Below are 14,745 nucleotides of genomic sequence, written 5' to 3' on the forward strand. Positions count from 1 at the left end.
CCTAGAAGAAGCAAAAATACCTTTCTCCTGCTCTTTTGTTTGTACTGAATCAAGACCAGAAACAATCATTGATTATCCAAAACCTGGGTTCTTGTCCCTACTCCATCAATGTTTCTATTGCAGTTAGGTTGTTCTATAGATGACATGCTGGACCTGGATTCAGGAAGTCTTGAGTTCAAATCCAACCTGGGAAAAAAAACTGTTTGCCTCAGTTTCCTCATCTGTAATTTTGTGGTTAATAATAGCACTAACCAATCAGGTTTGTCATGAGGATTAAACAAGATATTTGTAAAACAGTGTCTGACAAAAAGTGGATGCTATATAAATGTTAGCCATTATTACAAATGCTCTGGAAAACTGGACATAACAAGGTCATTGACATGACTTCAGTTTTTTCCCTCTATGAAATGAAAGCATTGGAGTTAATAGTCTCTATGGTCCCATCTAGCTCTAATATGGATTTTTGCCTTTATTTTTAAGAGGGTAGGACTGGTGTATTTCTTCAAACCATCTGTTAATGAGAGTTGTTATTCCACCTTCACCCCCTATTAATTGGGCTTCTTGGATGCTACATATGAACAAAGAATTGACTTTAGCTCCTAGTTTCCCAGACTAATTCATCAAAATAGGAAGCTACAAAATGACCCTTCCCATGGGATGTGCTGATAAATATTTAACAACTAACTCTTTAACTCTCTCTCTTTCTTTTTCTTTTTTCCTCCTCTTCCTCTTCCTCCTCCACCTCCACCTCCACCTCCTTCATCTCCTCCTCCTCCTTCTTCTTCTCCTCCTTCTCCTTTCTTCTTCTTCTTCTTCTTCTTCTTCTTCTTCTTCTTCTTTTTCTTCCTCCTCTTCCTCTCTCTCCATATAAATGTATGTGTGTATGTACATTTAGATAAACCTACTATATATATATATATTATATATATATATACACTCTATAAAGTCATATATACTATATATATATACATTCATATATATAAACATATTTAGGACACACTTTTAAGTTTAATCTGCATTATTAAAATTTTCCCATACTTTCTTAAATCTAGACAGTAAACAAAGCAATAAATCAAGACCTGATTTGTAGCATTTGCAAGTTTTCCAGGGTATAAATGAAAATTTAATAATCAGTTCTTAGGAAATGGTAAAAGCTGGCTCCCACACACCCCTAACTCTTCCTCTAAAAGGGAGAGTACATGGATAGCTTCTCTCATAGCAGTTTCCTGATGTCCTAGAGTCTGTGTTTCATCCCATATGGTTCTACCCCACAAGAACAATTAAGGATAATTTCTGCTATTTGAGCTCAATATAATTTTCTCATTTATAATCGTGCCCCCCCCTCTTTTTCTGTAGCTAGAAGAAGATTTAAACAAGAAAATGGACAAAGATGCAGAAGCACTAAAGGCAGCCCGAGCAGAACTCAAAGAGGCCCGCCGTCAGTGGCACCATCTGCAAGTGGAAATTGAATCACTCCATGCTGTGGTGAGACTAGTCAAAAAAAAACTAACCTCATATCTGCCTAAATGAAAATTGAGTCCATTCAGTCTCCTGTTGTTATCTGATTAAGAGATGGACAGGAAGACTGCCCATTAGTCTCAGTAAGAAGGGCAAGGTCAAAGCCATAGAATTCTATTCCTAGACTTTTTTCTCCCTTTCTCTGTGACTGTATGTGGGTCAGTTTCACCTGTCCTCATGCACCTGGAAAATAAAATGATAAGACATGAGTAAGGACTGAGATTCTTTGGACCTAGAGGCTTATAGACAGAGTATTAGAGTAGTAGTTGGCTTCTCTTTTTTTTAAGTAATCTGTTGGGGAAATGTTCATGCAAAGAAGACTTAAATTCTTTCCTAAACAACCCTTGCAAAAGAATAGTTTTGTATTCTAATTTTAAATTTAATTTTATATCAATTTTAAGTCTAATTTTAAATTTTCTTTGAAAACTAAAGAGATATGTACTTCCCTTTTAAAATAGAAATAGAAGAAAGTTAAAAATCTTAATATTGTTATATAGATAAGTTAGGATGAAATTAATTATGCTGTGAAATTCTTTGCTATAAAAAAATCATCCCAGAATATCCTTATATAGAAAAGTCTTACATATATAATAGCAATATCAATAATAATAGTTGTCATTTATATATAAATAATGCGATATAGATAGATAGATAGATAGATAGATAGATAGATAGATAGATAGATAGATAGATAGATAGATAGCTTTAAGGTTTGCTTGGTGCTTTGCAAATGCCATTTCATTTTATCTTCAGAAAACTCTGGAAGGTAGATGCTATTATTATGCTCATTACAAATGAGGAAATTATAACAAACATAGGCTAAATTACTTGCCAGGATCACACAGTTCATATGTATCTGAGGTTCAATACAAACTCTAGGTCTAGAGCTCTAACCATTGCTCAATCACATCTTGGTAGGCATATAATTCTTCAGGAACTGAAATCAAGCATTTATTACTGTTCAGTCATGTCCAACTCTGATCTCATTTGGGGTTTTCTTGGCAAAAATGCAGGAGCTGTTTTTCATTTCTTCTCCAGACCATTTTACATTTGAGGAAACTGTGGCAAACAGGGTTAAGTGACATGCCCAGGGTCACACAGTGAGTAAATATCTGAGGCAGGCTGGATTTGAATTCAGGACTTCCTGACTCCAGTCCTGATGCTATTTCCACTACACCACCTATGCTATCAATGTTAGGCACTGATCTCAAGGAGTTCACATTACATTAAAGAAAACATGTACAAAATGTTTGACACAGTCTATGGGGTACTAGATTTGCATCAGGAAGATGGGTCCACTGACCCTGGCTCAGTCACTTGGATTTCTGTGACTTGGTTTCTTAAATCTATAAGATGAGGATTTGAACTCAATGGCTCCCAAGCTTGCTTCTAGATCAAATGAATACAAGATAATATAGGCAAGAGGCACAAGAAGCTGGAGGATCAGAAAAGTCTTTGTGAAAGGGGTCATGCGTTTGAATTGAGCTTTTAAAGAGAATATAGGTGGGGCAGCTAGGAAGACCTGAATTCAAATCCACTCTCAGATACTTGATGCTAATTTGCTATGTGACCTTGCAAAAGCCATTAGACCCCATTGCCCGAAAGAAAGAAAGAAAGAAAGAAAGAAAGAAAGAAAGAAAGAAAGAAAGAAAGAAAAAGATGAAGAAGGAGAAAGTAAAGGTTCTAAGAGTTAAAAGTGAGAATTTACTCTGTCCCTTGGGGACAGCTTTATACAAAAGCATGGAGATGTAAAGATAGATTGCCACAAGGCCAGTTTGGCTGAACTCAAGTATGTGTAAGGGAAGTCTAGAAAGATAAGTTGGAACTTATATAAGACTTCAAATGGCAAATAGAGAAATTTATATTTGTTTCTATACATAATAGGAAGCTACCAGAGTAAAACCTGTGCTTTTTCTTTAGGAATATCAGTTCCTATTATTTGACATAATAGGAAGTCACCAGAGTAAAACCTGTGCTTTGCCTTAGGAATATCAGTTTGGTAGCTGGGAGAGATTTGACAAGAAAACCAGATTTTTAGTCCAAGTGAGATGGGATAATGACCAAAGTATCCTAATCCAAGGATAAAAGGACATCTTTCACCTCCTGCAAATCCTAGAATGGGATGAAGAAGAGGCAGGAATTTAGGATGATTCTCAAATTTCAAACCTGAGTAATTTGGATTTTAAATGGCAAAAGTAATAATCCAGGGTTGAGATTTGATTAATTAAGTGCAATGATAGATTAAGAAGGCAAGGGATTCAAGGCTAGAAAACAATGTAAAGATGAAATAGCTAAAGATATGGAAAGGAAGGAAAGTCAGGTCAGAGGAGAGGTGATGGCCTGACAGAGTAATGAGTTTAAGGACTTGGAGATTAGAGTAAGGACAAAGAAAGGGTTTTAAAGGAATCAGAAGAGATGAAGCCAAAGGAGGTTGTAGTCAGATAAAGGAATGTAAAAATTTTTTATTTTATGGGGGGGTGGGGTAAGGCAACGGGGTTAAATAACTTGCCCAAGGTCACACAGCTGGCAAGTATCAAGTGTCTGAAGTCATATTTGAATTCAGGTCCTCTTGACTCTAGTGCTGGTGTTCTATTCACTGCACTACCCAGCTACCCTCGAATGTTAGAATACTCGACAATGAAAGCACCTTGAACCCTGTCTAGAACTGAAATGGATCAAGGGAGTAAGTCATAGGAGCTGAATAGATTGAAGATATGGATGACTAGGATATTTGAAAGAATATCATCATTTATGTTGAAGCACTCTAGAATTCAGAATTTGGAGTAGAAATTAATACAAGTAGTGAAAGTTTTGTGGAAGAGGTGGAATTAGCTGGGGGGTGGCTAATATCTACCATCAAGATCTGGATTGGGTCATATATCTGCACAGAGTAAATATCAGAGAAGAGGCTGACTGTTCATCAACAACAAAACACTGCAAGAAGAGATAGTAAGAGATACCCCCATTTAAAATAATCATAGGAAGTATAATCTCCAAGACAAAACCCAGGAACTACATGAATATAATTATAAAACACTTTCTGTACAAATAAAGTCAGATTTAAATGTCTGTGGAACTACTAATTGTTCATGGTGAGCACAGACAATGATGATTCTACATAAACTAATCTACTTATTCAATCCCATCCCAATAAAATTAACAAAAAATTATTTTACTGAACTATAAAAAATAATAATAGCAATCATTTGGAAGAACAAAAAGTCAAGAATTAATGGGAAAATCATGTAAAGGAAGAAGGTTTAGCAGTACCAGTAGTACTTATGACAGTAGTTATCAAAACTATCTGTTATTAACTAATAAATATAAAGGTGGATCAGGAGAACAGTGTAAACATGCAGTGTAAACATACAGAGTAGTAAATGATTATAGTAACCGTGTATTTGACAAATGTAAAAAATTAAGTTTTGAGATAAGAATTCTATTTGTTAAACAATTATTAAGAAAAACTGAAAATCAGCCTGGGAGAAACTGGGCATAGACCATTAGCCTTTACCATTTACTAAGATGAGGTCAAAATGGATTTATTACCTAGATACAAAGGGATGTAAGAAAATTAGAAGAGCATGGAACACAATATCATACTTATGGATAGCAGAAAAATTTATGGATAAACAAGAGTTATAGTGCATTATGAGAAGTAAAATGAATAATTTTATCACATTAAATTAAAAAGTTTGTGTAAATAAAATCAATGTAGCCAAAAATTAGAAAAAACATAGAAAAAAATCTGAGGGAGGGGCATAGGGGGGTGAATTTATAGACATTTTCTCAGATAAAGAAATTATATTTCAAATAAATAGAAAATTTTGTAAAATGTATAAGAATAAGAGTTTTTCCCAAATTGATAAATGGCTAAAATGGAGAGGCATTTTTGGATAAATCCAAGCTATGTGTATATATATAGTCATATAAAAATTATCTAAGTCGCTATTGATTAAAAATGCAAATTAAAAACACTTTGATATATCATCACACATCTATCAGATTGACTAAAATAATAGAAAGGGAAAATGACAAATGTTGGATGGGATGTGGAAAATTTGAGACATTAATACATTCTTGGTGGAATTATAACCTGGAAGTATGGAAAGAATTATGGAATTTTGGATAGCAATCTGGAATTAGACTCAGAGTTAAAAGAAAAACTTTATATATACCTTTTGACCTAGCAATACTACTATTAGGTCTGTTTTCCAAGTTAATCCAGGGATAAAGGAAAAGAACCCATGTGTTCTAAAATATTTATAATAGCTCTCTTTGTGGTGGCAAAGAACTGGATGGACATTGAAGGGATTTCCATTTATTGGGGAATGGTTAAAGTTGAGTATGATTGTGATGAAATACTACTGTGCTATAAGAAATGTTGAGCTGGTAGATTGTAGAAAAACATGAAAAGATTTGCATGGAATAATGAAGAGTAAAATGAACAGAACCAAGAGAACAATGCATATAATAACAACAATATTGTTTAAAGAATAACTTTGAAAAACTAAGTTATTCTGAGTATTATAAATATTCAAATCAGTTACAAAGGACCTATGGAGGGATATGCCATCTACCTCCAGAAGAAGAACTAATAAATATACATACTATGATTTTACATGTTTGTGTCAATTGATGGGGTAGGAAGGGGACAGTTCAGAACTTAAAATGTAACAAAAAAAATTTCAAAACAATTTTTAAAGAAGTTGTATGCTGCATGATTAGGAGCAACTAAGTGGTACAGTGGATAGAGTGTTGAGACTGGAGTCAAGAAGACCTGAGTTCAAATCTAGCCTCCGATATTTGCTAGCTGTGTGACCCTAGGCAAGTCACTTAAGCACTGTTTGCCTCAATTTTCTCATCTGTGAATCCCAGTGTTTCCTCTTTCTCTTCTGGGAATAATAATAGCACCCACCTCCTAGAATTGTTTTAAGAATTGAATGAGATAATAATTCCTAGGCCAATAAAATACTCTATATATGTGAGCTAGTATTGTTATGTCTGGAAGTGGCAATGATGAACAAGGAATGTGCAAACTCCCCTTTTAGGATCAGTATATGTAAGTGCTGGAGAGGGTGACTTAAATAAAGTAAAATATCCTCTACAGGAAACCTTGTAATAAAGGGGTTCTTACTTTTTTTTTTCAAAAAGTTGCTATTGATATCTTTTATTTCTTACATAATCATAGTTATCCCATTTATTTCCCTTCTTTTCTATCTCAAAGAGCCATACCACATAAGAAATAGTATTTTATGGAAAGATTAAAAAAATACTCAGCACAAGAGATCAATATAGGGAAAAAGTCTGAAAATATATGTGATGTGTAACACCTGTGGACTTCTGGTACCAGAGCTGTCTTCTCATCTCTTCATTTAAGTCATACTTGATCTTTATAATTTGATTATATTTACTTTTTTTGGTGTGTGATTGTTCTTTATATCGACCATATTGTTTTCTTGATTCTGTTTACTTCACTCTGTATCAGTCCATATAGATCTTTCCATGTTTCTCTGTACTCATGACACGCATCATTTCTTATATAACAATGAAAATACATTACATTCATGTACCATGATTTGTTTAACCATTCCCCAGTTGATGAGCAGTTACTTTGTTTCCAATTCTTAGCTATCATAAATACTGCTACTAGAAGTATTTTGGAGTATATGAGGATTTACTAACAATCCCTTCTTTATGGTATTCTTCATTTTCTCTGTGTCAAGGAACCTTTTGACAGTCTGGTTAAGTCTTAAGGTCTGCTACTGAGAATAATGAGTTTAAATAGTTGAAGGAAATGCTAAATTTCAGTTAGAGGTCAGTGAAAATACAGGTGTAATTTTTTTCCCATCCAAGTTCACAGAACCACCCTTCCAAAATCCAGGGGGAAGGGGGAAGAAGCATCTGTATAACATGCTTAAATACGTACTATTGTCAATAGTTCAAATCAGGTTTCCAAACCATATTTTATGACACTAATACTGGGTTGTTTAAACAGGAAAGGGGCCTGGAAAATTCACTGCAAGAGTCCGAGCAACATTACCAGATGCAACTTCAGGATCTGGAGGCTGTAATTGAAGGCCTGGAGAAAGAACTGGCAGAAGTCAGGCGAGGCATTGAAAAGCAGCTCAGAGAGCATGAGATTCTACTCAACACAAAGATGAGGCTAGAACAAGAGATAGCGACCTATCGCTGCCTTCTGGAAAAAGAAGAAATCAGGTACTTGACTCCCATCTGGAAAAGCAAGTGACCAGAAAGAGAACATAGACCCTAAAAACCTTAAAAGCCATCAGCACCATCACACTCTATTTATCAAGTTTCTAAAGTAATGGGGATAGAGGCAGTATGGCACAGTGGAAGAAGAGAACCTCAGAGTCAGGAAGACCTGAGGTCAAGTTCCAGCTCTGACACAGTTCTGTGACCCTGGGGATCATGCAAAGGCAACCTTTAAGACTGTTAGTTACAAAGGAAGTACCAAACTCCACTGGTGATAAAAGTTTCTTAATCCGGAAGCTCCCTGTGCCAATGAAATCCCTGGACTAGCCCCTTTCTCTAAGGCAAATTTTGTTAGATCATTTTCCATTCATGTCCTACTCTCCATGACCCCACCTGGGGATTTCTTGGGAAAGATGCTGAAGCAGTTTACCATTTCCTTCTCCAGCTCATTTTACATTTGAGAAAACTGAGGCAGAATTAAGTGACTTGCCCAGTGTCACACAGCTAATAAGTGTGTGAGGATGGTATCAAACTCAGGAAAACTGTAATTACAAATGGAAGATTAGGTCTTGACCCTAATCTTCTACAAATCAGCAGTGGAAATACTTGAGTCAGTAAGAGATGAAGTCACATTAAGATACGTAACTCTTAGGTACTGCCAAGGTGAGCCTTACTCAGCAGTCCTCACTTAATCTCTTTTCATTCAGTTTACTTCGCTGTGTCTTGCACTAACCAACCATAAAATGAGGTTAAAATGCTAAAATTCAAATATCACAACTACTTATAATCAGTTCCTTGCCCCCCAAAATCTTGGAAGGTTGAGTTCAATGAGGCAGTGTGGCACCATAGAAGACTGACCTCAGAGTCAGGGAAACTTGTACTCAGATCCTCTCTGAAATGTTGACTCACAGGGAAACTCACTCAACCTTTCAGTTCCCCAGGCAACTCTCCTAAAACTTTTAAGTTGCAGAAAAGCAGGTGTTGCCTGCATTGGTAGAAGGATTTTCCTCACCAAGAGTTCTCAATAGCAATGAAATAAAAAAAACCCAAGAATAACAAAATGAGTGAGCACAGTGTGATATTATAGCAATGGCAGAACAACATTTTCTAAACATAACTTAAAAGCTTGTTATATGTTGATAGGAAGAAATAAAAGTGAGACTAAATTCAGTAATTCCCATGAACTAAAATTTCAGTTCAATCATTTTCAAGCTCAGGGGGCAATGAAATCACTTGACCTATTACTCTGCAAGAGTCCATAAAACAAAATCTCTGTACTTTGTGGGGGTTTTAAATTTGTTTTTATGTTAGAGTATTGGGAGAAGGTGTGAAGGGAGAAGATATCTAAGAATGAATTAATTTACTATTTCAAATCTATATCTACTAGAAACAGGTCATAAAATGGCTTTAGTCAGTAAATATCATAAATTCAAGAATCATGCTTGCATCACCACACCACTTTCCTTCCCAAGATGGAAGATAAATTTACCATTTTTATATATACTTGATATTATGATTTAATTCTATGAACCTCTCAGATGAAATTCTAGATCAGTAACTTCCCATTTGAATTTGCTGACATCCCAGGTATCTCTAATTATTTCAAAGGAATTTGATGAAATTTTTCTTTTAAAAATCTTCCAAAAAATTAACTTTGTGGGTTTGTCTTTTTAGGTATCCATAAATGTGTATCCTTAACAGACATTTATTAAGCACTTGATACATGAAATACTTAACTAAGCCCTTGGGGAAATATTCACAACTCTAAGGACATTAATTACAATTTGAAAACTCATTTCTATTTCTCCATTCAAGATCTTGATTAGCTATTTTTAATCATGATATTACAATTTTTTCCACTTTTTTTCAGATATTACGGTTCTATTCAGTCTGAGAAAGAAGATACAAAGCCTACCACAAGTCGAGTAGGTTTTATCTTACCTCCAGGTGAGTTTGCAGACATTAGTAAATCACTACATAGGCTGCTAGATGGTATAGTGGCTAGAGTTCTGAATTTAGAGTCAGGAAGACCAAAGTTCAAATTCTATCTGACATTTATTAGCTATATCACCCTAGACAAGTCATTTAATCTCTCTTGGTCTCACTTACTTCTTCTGTAAAAGGAGGATAATAACAATAATCTACTTACTTCATAGGGATGTTGTGGGGATCAATTGAGATAGTATAGATATAGTACTTTGCAAACTTGAAAAAAAATACCATTACTATTACTACTAAGCATTTATAGAGGTGGTATCATGATTTGACACAGAATATTAAAAAACAGCAAGTAAAATCTCACAATGTAAATTAGCTAATATAGCCTGTATCTAACTGTTACAATTTAATTGACTGAATCTGGGATTCATTGGCAAAGGGAACTTTACACGTGAAAATGCACTCTACCATATTAATAATGGCCTTTAATACGGGTTCCTTGACTTTTTGTGTATCTCTTGGACCCCTCTGGTACTCTGGTAAATAATGTATTTAAATGCATAAAATAAAAAGCAACAAGAGAAGATTATAAAAGAAATCATTGTGTTGAAATACAATTATCAAAATTCATTAAAAAAATAAAGTTAACAGACCCTGTATAACATTCTAAGAGATTTGAAGGGGCACTGAGGGTTTAAGTGACTTTTCCACAGTCCCACAGCTAAAAAAAAAAAAATCAAACTTTTTTAAAATGATTACTATGTGCCAGTCATTATATAAGGCCTTAGAGATACAAAGACAAAAATAAAAGTTTCTCCATTAAAACTCTTGGAATATACAATATAAATATAAAAAATAAATACAATATAAATACGTATATTAAATCTACTAGGTAATGGGAGGGGGGAGAGGAGGGAGGAGAGGCACACAGACACTATCACACAGGGAGCTAAAGAAAGGAATGTCTGTATCTGAAGACTTGGGATTCAGCTCTTCCTGATTCCAAAACCATTCCCCCAATCTATTATTCCAAGCTATATCTAATCATTGAATGTTTTAATGAATAATAACTTTCAGTATCCAATAAATGCTATGTTCTTCAGGAAGTGTTTTTTTTTCAACAGAGGTCATACACAAATGTGAGAAAGAAAAGGTAGAAACAGTGACCAAACAGGCCATCTTAAATGGAAGCATTGTGAAGGAAAGCACTGAAGCTCATGGGACCATACAGTAAGAAAAATGATTTGTGCAGGGGTTAGGGACTTGAATGAGGATCAGACTTATGATTTCTTTGTCATGGGAAACTTCTAGATAAAGAAATTCTCTCAACCAGTGTAGGTCATAGAGAGTTGCCTAAAGCAAGGAACTGGTAAATGAATGATTTCCAAAGTAATAAGAAATAAAACAAAAATATTTATTTAAATTAAAAATAAATGAGTAGGGGCAGCTAGGTGGCATAGTGGATAAAGCACCGGCCCTGGAGTCAGGAGTACTTGGGTTCAAATCTGGGCTCAGACACTTAATAATTGCCTAGCTGTGTGGCCTTGGGCAAGCCACTTAACCCCGTTTGCCTTGCAAAAAAAAAAAAAAAAACCTAAAAAATAAATAAATGAATAATCCTAGTAATGAAAATAGTTGAAATTTAATTATTTTCTTAATTTTTTCACTTTCTTACATTAAGCTACTATATCAAATTCTTGAATTAAGCTAATATATCAAAATTTAATCTGAAATAAATATATACTTGTCTTAATATAGTTGTATTTACAATATATTCCAATTGAGCAAAAACTCAGATATAAATGAACTAACCCACTCATTTGTAATTTTTCCTGAAAGTACAATCCCAAAACAAAATTTAACATCTTTTACCTCCCTAGAAAGTTTAGTCAAATCTTCCTCGACAAAAATTCCCTAGGTTTCCTACCCCCTCCCATGTTGTTTACAGCTTTTCATGTATACAATGCATTAATTATCTCCTTAATACAAAAAGATTTAATTTTTCATTTCAGGACAGAAAGAGTGGATGAAGTTATTAAAGAATGGGAAGGTTCTTTCTTTAAAGATAATCCACGATTAAGGAAGAAATCTGTTTCTCTACGATTTGATCTACACTTAGCAGCCACAGATGAAGGGTGCTTACAGACTAAACAAGATAATCTACCAGACATAGAAGTCAGGCTCATTATGCGGAGGTCATGCAGCATTCCCTCTATCAAACCTTCAACAGGATCTAATTAATCCAAAGACTGTATTCAATGGGATTTGAAAATACCATCCAGATGAATAGAGATGAGCCACACTGTCCCTTTTGTGTTCCCACATGCTATTAAAAAGGAAATGTTATTAAATCAGTGTTAACACTTATAATGAACATGGAATTCTTGTTGAAAGAGAAAAGGATAAAGGAATAAGTTTTTCAAAATCCAACATCTAATTGTTCTTTTTGGAAGTGAATTTTTTTAATTTGATAGATACTACGTATTTTGTTTTATTTACTTCCCAAATATTGTTTCCCTGCCCCAATTCCCCTTCCACTCACACATACTGAGGTTTTAAGTATTAATGTCTCATTTATACTTAGATTTTCACCCAGAATTAATTTGAAATATTTAGACCCCTTGTTTTGACCAAGAAAATTCAATTTTTTTCTTTTTCTAATAAGTGTTATAAGAGGAACAATAATCATTTTATTCACAGTCAAAAAATTCTGAAGCTTGAAATGCCTTTTTTTTAATCCCAACCCAAGACCAGTCAATATATCCCTGAACCCAGTTTTCTATCTACCAAAAAAAAAATAATAAAACCTTATAAAGGACACTACATTATTTACCTGACTGGTAATGTTTCTTTGGGATTAGCTGTATATGAATAAAAGAGAACAACCCACCCCAGTTGAGTTATTTTCCACAACCAGTTTTGTCCAACCTACAAGAATACCCTAAGCCCAGCTCTACAGTTAAATAATAGCAATCTATACCTGCAAATTTTGGTCTTTCTTGTCTTTTGGAATTTAAAAGAAAAGTCATTACCCACAAAGCACCATATTCAGCATGTTGCCAACAGAATTTATGACCTACATTGACAAGACATGAAAAACAGAGTGAAGAAATGGTTGCTATAGTTACCAGAAGTGGTTAAAAGTGAACACAAATAGTTACCTAAAAGCTTACCATTGCAGTTTTCCCCTCTACAAAATTAAATGCAAGTAATGTCAATGTCCAATAAGCACCTTAGTTTGGGTGTTCAAGAGAGTAAAATACTCTTATAAACATATCTTTGACTCATTTGTAAATATCAAAATATTATTATTCAAGATATTATTAAGTCAAGCTAGGAATTCTTTGCAAGATGTTTAAATTCAGAAATTGTTTAAATGCAAGCAAGAAAACATATCCATGAGTAATATCCCTTTAAAAATAATAAAACTTGCTTAATAAGAGTTTATTTTCAGGGTTTCAAACATTGAAAATCCATTTACATTAATGGCCTAGTCAAGAATCATGGTTGAATTCATCTGGCCACATTTCTCCAGTCAATGGATCACCATTTAAGGGCTATAGATTTGTCAGCATTTTAGTAAAGCCTTTATAATAATTCCCATTTTTAATTCAAACTTAAAAATGCACACTTTACCTAGGAAAAAACATATCTTTCACATGATAATACAGGGATATTAAAAATTTTTTATTTTTTCTTTCATTCAATTTAAATTTTCAAAGTTTAGCTTCTTCCATTTGGTGGAAAGGGGTGTTTCATTTTGCTGAGATCATAGCAATTGGCTAAATGTTTACTAATGTCTCAGAAATTGACCTAAACCTGCTGTTATACATGCTGATGTCCTCCTTCTGGTATTATTTTTTTATTTTAAATGTAACTATTCAGGTCTCTGTTCTATAGCAACTGTATTACTAGGCAACAGAAAATCATGATAAGTTATGTATCTAGTGAAATTTCTGTTCAGGCCCTTGGAATTGTGAATGTCCTTAGGAACTCTACTATGCAGCTCTCTGTGCTTATAATATGTATATTTTAAAATACTTGAATTTGTAACAAAGTCTGACTTGTTTGGAGGCTTTTTAAACTGGAATGTGAATTTACCAAAGGAAGTGATACCTCTGCAATAAAGATGGTGAAACATGGGATCTAGGCATGCATTGTGTTTTAGTTTGCTATGCTCTTCCTTCATTGTCAAGATCATAGATTCAGATCATAGATTTAAGATTCAAGGTCATGAATTCATCTGAATTATACAGAACTGAAAGATACCTTAAATGTTATCTAATCCAATTTCCTCATTTTGAAGTTGAAAAACTGAAGTTCGGACATTGGTCCATTGGTAAATGATTGATAATTAGCTCTCAAAAAAATACACAACACACTTTAAAGTTTAATCAGCATTATTAACATTTCTCCATCACTTTTTTTTTATTTTTGCAAGGCAATGGGATTAAGTGACTTGCCCAAGGCCACACAGCTAGGTAATTATTAAGTGTCTGAGACCGGAGTTGAACCCAGGTACTCCTGACTCCAGGGCCGGTGGTCTATCTACTGCACCACCCAGCTGCCCCTCCATCATTTTCTTAAGTCTGGACAACTAGAATCCTGATTTGTATTGCCAATTTCTGAGGTGTAAATGCTCACACTGAAATAAATTCACATCTCTGAGTCCAGGGAAGTTGTGACTTGTAAGTGATCACTCCAGAAGCAAAATCACACAAGGAGTAAGGGCAGAATCAAAATTCGAATCCAGGTTCTACGATTCTAAATTTAATGTTCTCTGCACACTGTCATGATGCTTCTGAGAATCCCTCCCAGAAAGAACATAGGACCACAGACCAAGAGCTGTGACTGGACCTCAAAGTTCTAACTCAGTTCTTTCATTTTATAGGTAAAGAAACTGCTATTTAGGAAGATTAAGGGAATGCCCAGTACATTGCCTGGCCCATGGTAGACAATGAATAAATGTTTGTAGATTGATTGATTGCCCAAGAAGAAAACATCAGAAGCAGGATTTGAATCTAAGTTCTTTAATTACAACTAAGAGTTAACTCTCCTTTTTTGCCAGGCATC

General features: G+C 34.4%; 1 protein-coding gene across 1 annotated transcript; it reads left to right on the forward strand.

The window, feature by feature from the left end:
* Nucleotides 1–1,362: 1,362 nt before the first annotated feature.
* Nucleotides 1,363–11,913, forward strand: KRT222 (keratin 222). Its single transcript, XM_074220574.1, has 5 exons — nucleotides 1,363–1,485; nucleotides 7,517–7,737; nucleotides 9,605–9,699; nucleotides 10,776–10,902; nucleotides 11,685–11,913. Exons 1-5 carry the CDS (start codon nucleotides 1,381–1,383, stop codon nucleotides 11,911–11,913), a joined length of 777 nt encoding a protein of 258 aa, XP_074076675.1. The 5' UTR covers nucleotides 1,363–1,380.
* Nucleotides 11,914–14,745: the final 2,832 nt, after the last annotated feature.

Source organism: Macrotis lagotis, chromosome 2 (assembly GCF_037893015.1).
Source record: "Macrotis lagotis isolate mMagLag1 chromosome 2, bilby.v1.9.chrom.fasta, whole genome shotgun sequence".
NCBI lineage: Eukaryota > Metazoa > Chordata > Mammalia > Peramelemorphia > Peramelidae > Macrotis > Macrotis lagotis.

Coding starts and splice junctions, on each gene's coding strand:
- KRT222 (XM_074220574.1), top strand. CDS start 1,381: ATGGACAAAGATGCAGAAGCACTAAAGGCAGCCCGAGCAGAACTCAAA. Junction 7,738..9,604: donor CTGGAAAAAGAAGAAATCAG/GTACTTGACTCC, acceptor ACTTTTTTTCAG/ATATTACGGTTCTATTCAGT. Junction 9,700..10,775: donor AGGTGAGTTTGCAGACATTA/GTAAATCACTAC, acceptor TATGTTCTTCAG/GAAGTGTTTTTTTTTCAACA.